The 12,659-nt window shown below is 35.5% G+C and overlaps 1 protein-coding gene across 1 annotated transcript in view; it reads left to right on the top strand.

Moving 5' to 3' along the window:
• LOC144968075 (uncharacterized) overlaps positions 1–1,211 on the top strand; it is a 1,561-nt gene extending 350 nt beyond the window's left edge. The window contains exon 1 of the mRNA XM_078906058.1: positions 1–1,211. This exon is cut by the window's left edge and continues 350 nt beyond it. Within this exon, the coding sequence (XP_078762184.1) occupies positions 1–1,095 (1,095 nt within the window). The 3' untranslated portion in view covers positions 1,096–1,211.
• The last annotated feature ends 11,448 nt before the right edge of the window (positions 1,212–12,659 follow it).

Here is a 12,659-nt window from a genome sequence, read left to right as displayed (position 1 = left end):
CGACACAGGATCAAATTCGAGCGACCACCGGGTCCACCTAGCAGCGCTTTTCTTGACGTTCTAGACCAGTACGCCATGCCTATCGCTATTTGTCTGGGGATCTTAGGGAATGTTATCATGTTTCCAATTTTCGTGTACACTCCTCTCAAAGGCAACGCATTGTCTCACTATCTAGCAGCGATGGGGGTATCGGACTTCCTCTATCTTGTCTCCTGTCTCATTGTGTGGACATCCAAGCAAGGGCTAACTGTCTACCAAACCATTGGCGTATGTCAGTTAACGCAGTTCTTTTTAAGAATTTCAAAATTCTTGTCCACCTGGTATCTATTTGCTGCACACGTCGAGCGCTTATTCGACAACTTCCGATCATTTCGCACCACATCTTGGTGCTCCACGTTCAGTACGAAGTTCATCATCATTTTTATCTTCATATTTTCCCTTGTCGGCTTCTTGCATTATATTTGGACTCACGTTCTCGTGACCGTTCACGGAAGAGTGATATGTTCAGTTATGATGGAGAGTTTTAAACATCTGATTCGATTAGGAAAGATAGAACTCATTGCTGCAACGTTTCTGCCGATGTTTCTATTCGTCTTGATTGACGCTGCCCTTTGTATCAACACCATCGCCAAGAGGTACAAACTTTATTTCAGAGTCCCGTCCAAGAGCGGGTACGTCATCAGGAATTCGGGACAGGATGATCTCGGAGACTATGCCTTAGCCTCTCACCGTCGATCGGGATTCAATCCGAACTCGTCCAGAGAATCGAACAGTCCGCCTCCAGAATTTGATTTGAACTTGGAAAAGAGGTCGACGACGTTGGTTGTTATGATTTGTGGTCTTATATTCATCGGCCTCTTGTTGCCTAACGCGGGGTTTACTCTTAAAATGTATTTCATGCCCGCCAGCCTCACGGCGAATGAGATGAAGACAACTAGACTGTTTGAGCATCTTGTAGAGTTTAACAGTGTGTATAAATTCTTGTTGTATTTGGTATTATTGAGACCTTTCCGAAAAGGCCTTGTTTATTTGTTTAAGTGCCGAAGTAGAAAAAACACACTTGAGAACAGTTTTCAAGAAACAACAGAAGTGTAAGAAATATTCATCATTTGTGATATAAAAAATCCAATGCAGTACACCCCTATGATATTTACTTTTTAAATGTTTTTTCTCTCTCCATTCTCCACATATTAAATGAAGCAGTAAAACCGCTCCATGTTTTTGGGGTATTGTTTCACTGTTTTATTGATTTTATTTTGTTGATGTTTTTGTTGTCTTTTGGGTCTTTTTTTTTTTTACTAATTTTTATTATTTTTCATGAAAGTTGGATTGGGGGGGGGGGGTGAGAGAAATGTTAATGTTAGTTTATTGTTCTTTCAATTACAATGAAAAGTCTTACTTGACTATTGAGTTACACCCTATTGTTATAAAATATGTACAAAATTAAATTGAGCAGTGAAAAGGTGATAGTCTTTGAATATAGACCTAGAGATTATGCACACAAAAAAATAACAGACCATTTCTTTTCTTCAGTGATAAAATTATAAATAAATGTATCTACTGAGCATCACGTAAAAACATCAGTAAAATTATGAAGTGTTTACAATTTAAATTCAGAATTTAATTTACAGATATTAACTAATAATACAAAAACGCTTGACACTATTCCTACCATTTGCTAGCTTTTTTGCATGATGTAATGTTTTGAGACCGTTTCATTCTTGCCACTTTCTTTGTATTGAATTCATTGAATATATATATGTAATATGAAATAACCCATGGATTGTATTATACCAATTTTAATATCTCCATTGTTATATATATATATATATATATATATATATATATATATATATATATATATATAACAGCTATTATATAGCGCAATATCCACTAAACGTGCCCAAAGTGCTTTTCAAAGGGTCTCGGACTAACGGCCATGTAGCATGGAGAACAAGACATGACGCCTGTTACAATTTTTTTCAGACAGAGACAAGAATGTTACGGCCATGTAATCATTTTACACCTGAGTACGGTGAGATAATGTAAGTAAAGCGTCTTTTCCAAGAACTCAGGAGTTTCCTATCTGAAAGCGAGTGTTTTACCACAAGACCACATAGCCGCACTATGTTTACATCAAACGATCGATCAAATTTCCAATGGCAACTTAAATATGATTCTTTGTTGTATTTAATAATTCTTTTTCCGTTTTTTATTGTGCACACGCTTGTAAGATGTTGAGAAAGCTATCGTCAGATGACAGATTCGAAACTTTAAATTAAGAAATTAAGGAGCAGGCACCGTTGTAAGATAAAGAACTGGACAAGTGTGTATGAAAGGTTCCAGACAAAGAGTTTTTGGGATGGTTTGTTTTTTCTTGTATTTTTCTTTCTCGCTTTGTATGGCACCTTTCATACACACACTTGTTCAGTTCTTGATCTTTCGAAACTTTATGTTGCAATAATATTGTAATTATAACACGAATAGTGAATAAAATTGACATCCCGTCACACGCATTTATTCACCATCGATCGGTTCCGTTCCGTGCTGGGTGGGGTTTCGGTGCGGTAATTGTAGCTCACAATTCTACCCCTCCCCCCTGTCACAATTCCATATCTCAGCTACAAAGGAACCCCCCCCCCCCCCTCGACTCCCTTCCTCTTCCTCTTGTTCCAATCAAAATTTTTCCTCGTCTTCTGTTTTTTCTAATATGTTCGTTTGCCATACATCTTTCCTGCTGCAATCAGATATAAATTAATTTTCGTCTCATCAATAGGTTTTGATTTTAAAAAAAACAAACTTGAGCTTTTATATATATATATATAATATATATAATATATATATATATATATATATATATATAGAGAGAGAGAGAGAGAGAGAGAGAGAGAGAGAGAGAGAGAGCAATATCCACTAAAAGTGCTCAAAGCACTTTACAAGTGATCAATGACCAACAGCAACGCGTAACATGTAGAACGAGACATGACGCCTACTGGGCGATATTACAATTTTTTTTCCGAAACGGACAACGCTGTTAACGGTCAGGTACTTATTTTACACCTGAGTACGGTGAGAGAATGTGAGTAAAGAGCCTTTTCCAAGGACTCAACTATGCACCGAGCGAGCCTCGAACCCAGGACCTTCCGATCCGAAAGCGAGTGTCATACCACAAGACCGCCATAACCGCACACAGACTAATGATCTTGAGTGAACAAATAAATAAAACTGAATTAACTTTTATCCAAATTCCAGCCATTTCCAAACCTGATGATTCCTTTACTGTTAGGGGAATCGTAGGCATTGTTTCTCTAGAAAATCAGTCCCGTTCCCCATGTCTGTTTAAGAAATGTCTATGTCTCATTTTGGATGGAAATCTTTCTCGGAACATGGTCTGCCCTCTGACGATTGATGATAATGATAGTAATTATATTAATAATAATAATGTTAATAATATTAATAATAATAATAATAATAATAATAATAATAATAATAATAAATAATAATAATAATAATAATAATAATAATAATAATATAATAATAATGATAATAATAATAATAATAATATATAATGATAATAATAATAATAATAATAATAATAATAATATAATAATAAATAATAATAATAATTAATAATAATAATAATAATAATAATAATAATAATAATAATAATAATAATAATAATAATAATAATAAAATAATAATAATAATAGTAATATAATAATAATAATTAATAATAATAATAATAATAATAATAATAATAATAATAATAATAATAATAATAATAATAATAATAATAATAATAATAGTGTAACATAGTGTGAACATCTTAAGCAATATGAGCTCTAGGCGCTTTACAAATATCTTATTAGACAATTAACCATTGCTATTATCTCTAGATTTAGAAGGATACACACATTAAAAATTCTATCAACACAGAAAGATGTGCAAATATTTAAAATGCGTGCATTAAACCAAATCAAGCCACATAATGTTTTCTTAAATAATATTATTTCATTAGCCTGCTTTTGAATGCCTTCAGGTATTCTGAATTTCCATCATTAAAGGGACATTATTCCAAATTTAAGGGCCATTGGATGAAAAAGCTCGTTTACTTACTTGTATTTATTTGTTCATAAGAGTGCGTAACTTAAGTACATTAGTGGACGGTCGTATCCATAGAGAATCTGTGGTCGTACCCTCCTCCGAACAGGGCATTTCAATTCAATAATTCTTTAACCCTCTCCTTACAGCAAAATCGTCACATTTGTTTCGACACGATATAAATTTTTTTTCTTATTTAGTTTTATTTTGTACACCACACTGATCTTTGTTAACTTAATAAGAACATTAACTCACTCAACCCTAACACCGACTTTCTCCGTCGTTTACCCACATTCCTATATATATATACATATTTCTGAGACAAATTATAGGCTTATCAAAGCTTATGTTTTTAGTTTTTATATTTTAACGATAGTTGAATAAAACTATCTATGCACATGCTCATTTTAATACATGTTTTCCAATTGAGAATCTCTAGGATTGAGTGAGTTAAAGCTGTTTTGTAGAGAGCTTGTTTGATTTTTTAAAAAACTATTTTTCTGCTGGATAAGCCTATTATTTTTGGGAAAATACTGAGAATGATCGGTAAGGAGAGAGTTTAGCTATTTTGGAGTACATCCATGGACGCCCATAAGACCTTTGTTACAATTGTAGAAAATTCTATTTAGTAAGTGCAGCTCTAAGTCTTAAAGTAGAGAGCGGTGGGGCTGTCTAAACTCACTCAATCCTAGAGATTGTTGCTTTTTCAAAATTGGAAAAAATGTATTAAAATGAGCATGTTCATAGATGTTTTTATTCAACTACCATCATTAACATATAAACATTAAGAACATTAGCTTTGATACCACGCCTATAATTTGTCTCAGAAAAATGTAATAACTAGGCATGGGGTAAAAGTAACCCCTGGCATACTACGGATATAGTCGGTGTTAGGGTTGAGTGAATTAAGCCTGGGGTCGTGAAAATACTAACGACAAGGTGAAAATGAAAAGGTTTCGGATGGGAACGGTACAGACACGGGACGTTTCGGCTTGGGAACCATTATTCAGGACAACAATAAGCAAATGATCGTTGAAAACAAATATAATAAAATGGAGTATAAATTTTAGCGTCTATACTCGCGTTGGTGGTTAGAGTGCAAATGAAGCTTTAGTATATATCGATGTTCAGTGGAAAAGGTCTGTTTCTATTAAATCGTAGACTGCATGAATTAAAAAGAACAAAAAAATATCTTAACCAGTTCACGGCCGTGATCTGGAAAAATACGCATTTAAAATTTGGCCATAAAATTCGTCCTTCAAATATCTATCGATTGAAACGACCTTCAACTTGGCAAAAACTCTCAAACCTGGAACCTCGAGATGTCCGAGGTTTGAGAGTATTTCCCAAGATTAGGGTCCTTTTAAATTGATCGATATATTATTATGAAGGACGAGTTTTCTGGCCAAACTTCTGAATACGTGTCTTTCCTTAGAAAACGGCAGTTAAGTGGTCACTAAAGGGTTTTTAGGAAGAAAGTCCTTCTATACTCTGTGTGGTTTACCTCGATGTTAATATAATCTTGGGTTTAGGGCGTACAAAATACCAAGAGCTATAATTATTAGGGTTTCTTTTTGTGAGTGCAATCATCTACATAAAAGCAGGCTATGATAAAATTATAGACCGGCAAAATAGGATGCCATTATAAAAACCAAATGGTTGTTATTTTCTTCAGACGCACGCACCTTACCAATATTTTGTCGTACTTTGGAAAAAAACTATATTTTAATATTTCACGAGAAAACTCGTAATTCAAATATCGATCATGACCCTCATCTTGGAAAAAACGCTCAAACCTGGGACTTCGCGAAGTCCCAGGTTTGAGAGTTTTTTGCCAAGATGAGGGTCATGTAAATCGATCGATATTTGAAGGACGAGTTTTCTGGCCAAATTTTAAAATATGGGTTTTTCGAGAGTACGGCAGTATTGCTCTCTGATGTCTGAATAATTTATCTATCAATTTACTAAAAAGGTTGTATTGTGTTTAACTTTTAAAAGAACATATTGGTATGGAAATCAATTTTGATGGAACGCGGAAGGAGATGTTGCGAGTGCTTGATTATTATAATATTATATTTGTGGGAAAAATATAAGGACAAAATATTATGATTTATGTACATAAAGAGGAAAGGGCAAGAATTTGTGTCATGATGAAGAGAAAATGAGAGAGACAGAGGGTGATGGACAAACAACGAGTCACACACCAGATACACCGAGAGCGGGGGGAAGCGGGAGAGTGATAGTAAAACAGAGAGATTGAGTGCGTGCGTGTGTCTAAGTGAGAGAGAGACTAGGAGATGTGTGTCTAGTGTGTGTGTGTGTGTGTGTGTTTGTGTGTTGTGTATGTGTGTGAGAGAGATAGAGAATAGCTAAAACATTGGCAATACTTTCATTTGTTATTAAAAATCAGTCGAGAGAGGAGAGAGAGAGAGAGAGAGAGAGAGAGAGAGAGAGAGAGAGAGAGAGAGGGGGGGGGGGGTTAGCAAGTAAGAAAACTGTAACAAGTCTACGACATGGGGAATCATTACAGAATAAATGTCCCTTGAAGACGTAAATCCTAGTTGCTGTCTCTTCAAACGGACGTAACGTGATAATTCATCAGCTCCCCCTCCCACCGCGATGTCCGTCTTCCTCCAATAAGTAGATAATTGGTATTTCTGTTCATCCGCCAATATAATTAAGTTATGGATGGGTCAAACGAGTTCTAAACGCCACTAAATAACGCGGGGTCAAAGCTTGGTTGTTTGTACGTGCTGTTTTAATATTATCATTATTATATTATCTATATATTTAACTCCCTCAACAATATTATCTAAGGTATTTTGCTTCTGTGTGGTCTAGTGGTATGACACACGCCCTCGGATCGGAAGGTCCAAGGTTCAAGTCCTGCTCTGACCGGCTCATAGTTGAGTCCTTGTAAAAGGTTCACATTCTTTCAACGTTCTCAGGGGTAAAACGAGTACCAGGCCATTAACAACTCTGTATATAATTTTGGACAATATGTAAAACCGCCTAACAGGCGTCATGTCATTTCTCCTACATGTTAAAAGTTACTGTTGGCTAGGAACCCCTTGTAAAGAGCTTTGAACACGTTAAGTGGATATTGTTCTATATAAAAGCTCAATATATAATGTATCTCCCTCAACATTATTATCTTAGAAAATCAATTACATTCGCATACCATCGTTGTTTTTGTAGTAATGGTATTATTTATTGTTCCTACTGTTTTTCACTGTCAATCAGCCATATATGATGATCTGCCTACTACTACGAAAATATCGTAATATTCCGAATTTTTGGTTCTAATCAAAGAACTTGGCTCAGCGTTACGGTCTTTGCTTCGTACCCAAAAGGTACCGAGTTCGATCACCCGCCGCTGCGCTGTGTGGCCTTGAGAAAGTCACCTCGTCCTAGCTCAATTTGCGGTGCTGCACTGCGGCTGACGCCTGGGTTATTCCAGTCTTCCCTTGGAATAGACCATAGAGACAAATTTCCCCTATGGGATGAATAAAGGGAACTTTAGTTTATTTTCTTTCTTTTTTTTTGTTATTAAAAAAAACTGAGTAATGATCCTCAATTCACTCAAACATACTGAAAACGGAGTTCTGGTGCCAAAGCTTCTATATAAAGGAGTTTAAAGCTGCCCTTGAATAACAACAAATCATGACTTAATTCATTCTTTTCCTCTACAATAAACCAGTTAACAGCCGTACGCTGGAAAGACACGCATTTAAATTTAAAGATTGTGGCCAGAAAACTCGACCTCAAATCTTCACAAAAAACTCTCACCCCTAATCTTGGGAAATACTCTCAAACCTCGGACATCTCGAGGTCCCAGGTTTGAGAGTTTTTGCCAAGTTGAAGGTCGTTTCAATCGATGGATATTTGAAGGACGAGTTTTATGGCCAAATTTTAAATGCGTGATTTTTCCATCGCGAGGTCCCAGGTTTGAGAATTGTTTTGTTTTTTCCAAGACGGTCATTTAAAGACCCTTTGTATAAAATGCTTTAAGCACGTTTGGTGGATATTACGCTCTATAAAAATAAAAGCTCATGAATTTTATTTTCGTTTTTGTCCAAACAGAGTAATCTACTTTAATTGTGTTGCTTGGAAACACGAAACATTTTTGAGTGAGCTCGGGCTTTTCGAGTTAGCAAACATTTTATTGACTTTGACATGAAATATCAACAAATTAATATTTTTATAAAGTTACTTTCTAAAACAGTTACTTGCTCGGTTCTTCAGTTACAACCCGTAGCAATTTTTCCCAGCAATTCAAAGCACTAAAAATGTCTCCAAATGTTGTTGAATTATTGAAATGTTTAACCAGTTAATTGTCGTAGGACCCTGGAAAGACATGTATTTAAAAATTTGGGCCCATAATCTCGTCCTTCAAATACCCACCGATTCAATTAATGACCCTAATCTAGAAGAAAAAAAACAACTCTCAAACATGGGACCTTCCAAGATGTCAGGTTTTGAGAGTTTTTGCCAAGATGAGGGTCAATGAAATCGATCGATATTTGAAAGACGAATTTTTAAAAATTCCCTTCATTCATCCTATAAGAGAAATTTGTGTTTAGGATCTATTCCCAGGGAAGACCGGAATAACCCAGGCGTCAGCGGGTAATCGAACTCGGTACCTTTCTGGTGCGGAGCAAAGAGCCACACTGAGATCCTTTCTGGCCATTTAAAAAAAAATCCATGTTTTCCCAGATCACGACAGGTAACTGGTCAATATGTAAGACATTGTTTTTGAATACTACTATAGATAGTATGCGCTTGGCTAAGAAGTTCACAATACTGCCATCCGGAAGTATAACGGACCAACACACAAAACTATGTGTAACCTTGAACGTTTATAGTCTGGTTGATACAGTTTAGTGTAAATAATTCATATACATGGATGGCAAAAGACAATAACAAAGACCTGAGTGACGTCATTTTGGTTCTATCTATACTATGTATTTTATATTGTCGTGTATTATTATCTTTGTTATCCTCAATTTCCACACCACTGTCATTTCATTCCTGTCCTATATTATAATGATAACCCAGTTACCGGAATCCCAATAATATTATGTTTAATTTATACATTCCAATTTGAAAACTCACATGTATGTACATTGACAAAGAAAGAAAGAAAAGTAATCCTTCAGAGCCATCGGGCCCACGGATCCGGAGTTTATCCCGGTTTCTGTAGCGTGAAACGGACAATAGCAAAAGTCTACTGCAAAGCACTTTCCACTAAATCTAACAGACTCAGCTACCCAATCATTGCTGGGTGGACAACGGGGTCAGAAAAAATCTCGAATGCACCCAGGACCGAACTTAGTTCCTTTGCGTATAAATCGAGTGCTCTACCAACTGATCTATCGGGGCACATAACATGTAGAATGAGAGATCACAACAATAGATATGTCACTGGCAACATTGTTTGAAATCCGCCTTGAAAATTATATCCTCGAAAAAACAAAATTGTTATAATTTATTTTGGATGACGCATTAGCATTAGGATTTAAATAATCAAATGCAAAAATGGCGTGAATTCTGGATCAAGTGATTCATAGATTGAAGAGATACATAATCTTATGATAATTTACAGTATAATCAATGGATCGGATTATAACAGATATACACATAGATAAATCTTGATTTGTAATAGATATGGACAACTGTTATTGGAAGGCTAGTTTTCCAAAACTCGTTAAGTCGATTTTTTCTACACTTTTGAGATTTTCTATCCATGAGATAAATTGAAATGTAAAGTTTATTTTAATCATGAAATGGCACAAGAATTTCCTAAGATTTGTGTGAATTTGAAGTTTAAATAGATCTGATAAAACAATAATCCGAATGAGAAATCTTCGGGGAAATAATTCAAAATAACTCAAAATGTGGAAAACAAACGGAGTGAAGGGAGTTTTGGAAAACCGCTGTCCTATACCATGATGGAGCTGGTGACACACCGGATTGATTGCTTTTTGAAAAATTGATATCTAATGATTGAGTATCTCTGACAAGCCTGTTGGTCAATTAAGATCTATAATCAATATAGAAAAAATAGTCCAATTATAGAGAGAGCGAATTTGACGTCACTCGGGTCTTTGTTATTTTTTTTTTTTTTTTTTTTTTTAATATTTTTTTGCCATCCACGTTTATGAGTAATTAATTCTCACTTGACTGTATTATCTAGACTATAAAAGTTCATGGTTACACATAGTTTTGTGTGTTCGTCCGTTATACTTCCGGATGGCAATGTTATGAGCTTCTAAGCCAAACCACCACCCCCCCCCCCCTCCCCATCACCCATTGTGTGCTGGGGAATCACCTTTCCTGCGTCTTGTTGCATCTCCTTATGACCTTCGTCTTGGCAAATACTTTTAAACCAAGATCTTTGCCAAGAAGAGAGTAATTCTGATCGATCGATATTTCAAGGACGAGTTTTCTGTCCAAAATTTTAAATACCTGTTGTTGTTTTTACCAGGGTAGGGCAGAATACTCTTATTATCTGATATGCCTTCAAGTTCAATTTCATATTCAACGTCTTTATCTGCAAAAGGCAAATTACCCATCTTTGCAGATCTTATACAATTATGTGGTGACTTTCTCCATTATTGTGTCATTGAGTTCGACGTGTACATATATCCAGGTCTGACATCGGAACCCACTTATGGGCCTAGTTTAACATTATTGTAATGGACAATATTTTGCGTCATTTCTTTTTTGATTTCCATTACAACAATGAGCCCATAGATATTTGGGTTATCAGACCTTCAAATAAGTGCACGTCGATAGAGTTGAATGAAAGATAAATGTTTAATAGTTGATCAAATTTGTTGTTATTGGTTATATCTAGGATTTAGGGTGAGAGAGTGTTCCATTCCTTGATGGTTCTTGGGAAGAAACTGTTTATTTTACATGTGAGTTGATTCTGTGTGTTGGATTTGAAGAACTGAACAGATGTCTATGAAATGTGCCAGACAAAGAAATAAAGTAAAATACAAGAAAAAAAAACCATCCCAAAAAATTAGTCTACCTCGACTGATGTTTTGGGATGGTTTGTTTTTTTTTGTACTTGTATTTTTTCATTCTTGCTTTGTCTGACACCTTTCATACACACTTGCTCAGTTCTTTATCTTGCACCGATGCCTGCTCCTTAATTTCTTAATGTGTGTTAGAATTGTCAACATACTGCCTTACTTTCTCCCGTTATTGATGTTGTTTATATCTCAAACACTCTTATTTTGTTTTTATTCATTCCATAAATAAGATGGATTTAAAATTTGTAAAGGGAGAAGAGATAAAAAAAAAGGTCACATTTGGTGTAAATTGAATTATTCTGGTTGCATCTCTTAAATCTATATCAGGAATTCTAACTTGAGCTTTTATATAGCGCAATATTAACTAAACGTGCTCAAAGCGCTTTACATGGGGTTCCTGACCAACAGCAACATGTAACATGTAGAACGAGACATGACGCCTGTTTGCGATATTACCATTTTTTCCGACAGAGACAACGCTGTTAACTGCTAGCTACTCATTTTACACCTGAGTACGGTGAGAGAATGTGAGTAAAGAGCCTTTTACAAGGATCCCTCAAGTATGCGCCGAGCGAGGCTCGAACCTAGAACCTTCCAATCCGAAAGCGAGTGCCATACCACAAGACCACATAGCCTCACCTTGAATTAGTTGTCAAAACAAATTCACTTTCAGAGTAGAATTCAAACCCATTCAATTTACATGACACACACGATGATTTGTACCGACGTGTACTCATTTGCAGGTCTGATAACCCAATTCCTTTATTGTTGAAATGGAACTCTCAAAAAATGACGCAAAACACTGTCCTATTACAACAATGTTAGGCCCATAAGTGGGGTCGGATGTCATACCTGCATATATGTACACGTCGATTTGTGTGATTTGTTAAGGGGGGGGGGGGGGGGGGGGAAGCGACACTAACAATGATGAATTTTGACCCAGTTTGCTAAAATTAGATTTTGGTGGGATGTTGTCATGTGACCATTTGTCTGCATAAAAAATTGCATGAGAACTTCATCTTCAGTTTTTTTCTACTCAAAATAACGTTTCAGTGGATTGATTTCATGAAAAAATATTGAATAGTCTTTATAACTGAGTAAAGGCAAAAACATATCAATGAACAGTGAAAAGTCTCCTCTATCTTTAACAACCAATCACTTTGTTCTTAATTATGTCATGTGGTCACAATCCAATCAGAGAGCGAGAGGAGAGTTTTTCCCTAAACTCGTTTACTTTGACTTTTAAATGCGTTTTTCTCAAAATTCCTCCCTCAGTTTTCAACCAATATTCTTCAAACTTTCTACAAATGAGTGTCATACAAAGACGCAGGTCCTCTAGGAACCGGATTTTGAAAAAAAAAATAATTTATGAGTAATTTGAAATCATGTAATCGAGTAATAACTTTGAATTTAATATTTAAAGTTTCAAATTTTAAAATTAAAAATCGGGCTGCTAGAGCTCCTTTATTTTTCTTTTTTCTACCTCTGGCCAAAATATTATGGCAATGGGTTGAT

The sequence above is a fragment of the Berghia stephanieae genome, chromosome 3, assembly GCF_034508935.2.
Source record: "Berghia stephanieae isolate SIO BIC M18660-M18661 chromosome 3, UCSD_Bste_1.3, whole genome shotgun sequence".
NCBI lineage: Eukaryota > Metazoa > Mollusca > Gastropoda > Nudibranchia > Aeolidiidae > Berghia > Berghia stephanieae.
The sequence above is the reverse complement of the archived record's forward strand: the minus strand, read 5'-3'. Positions and strand labels throughout refer to the sequence as shown.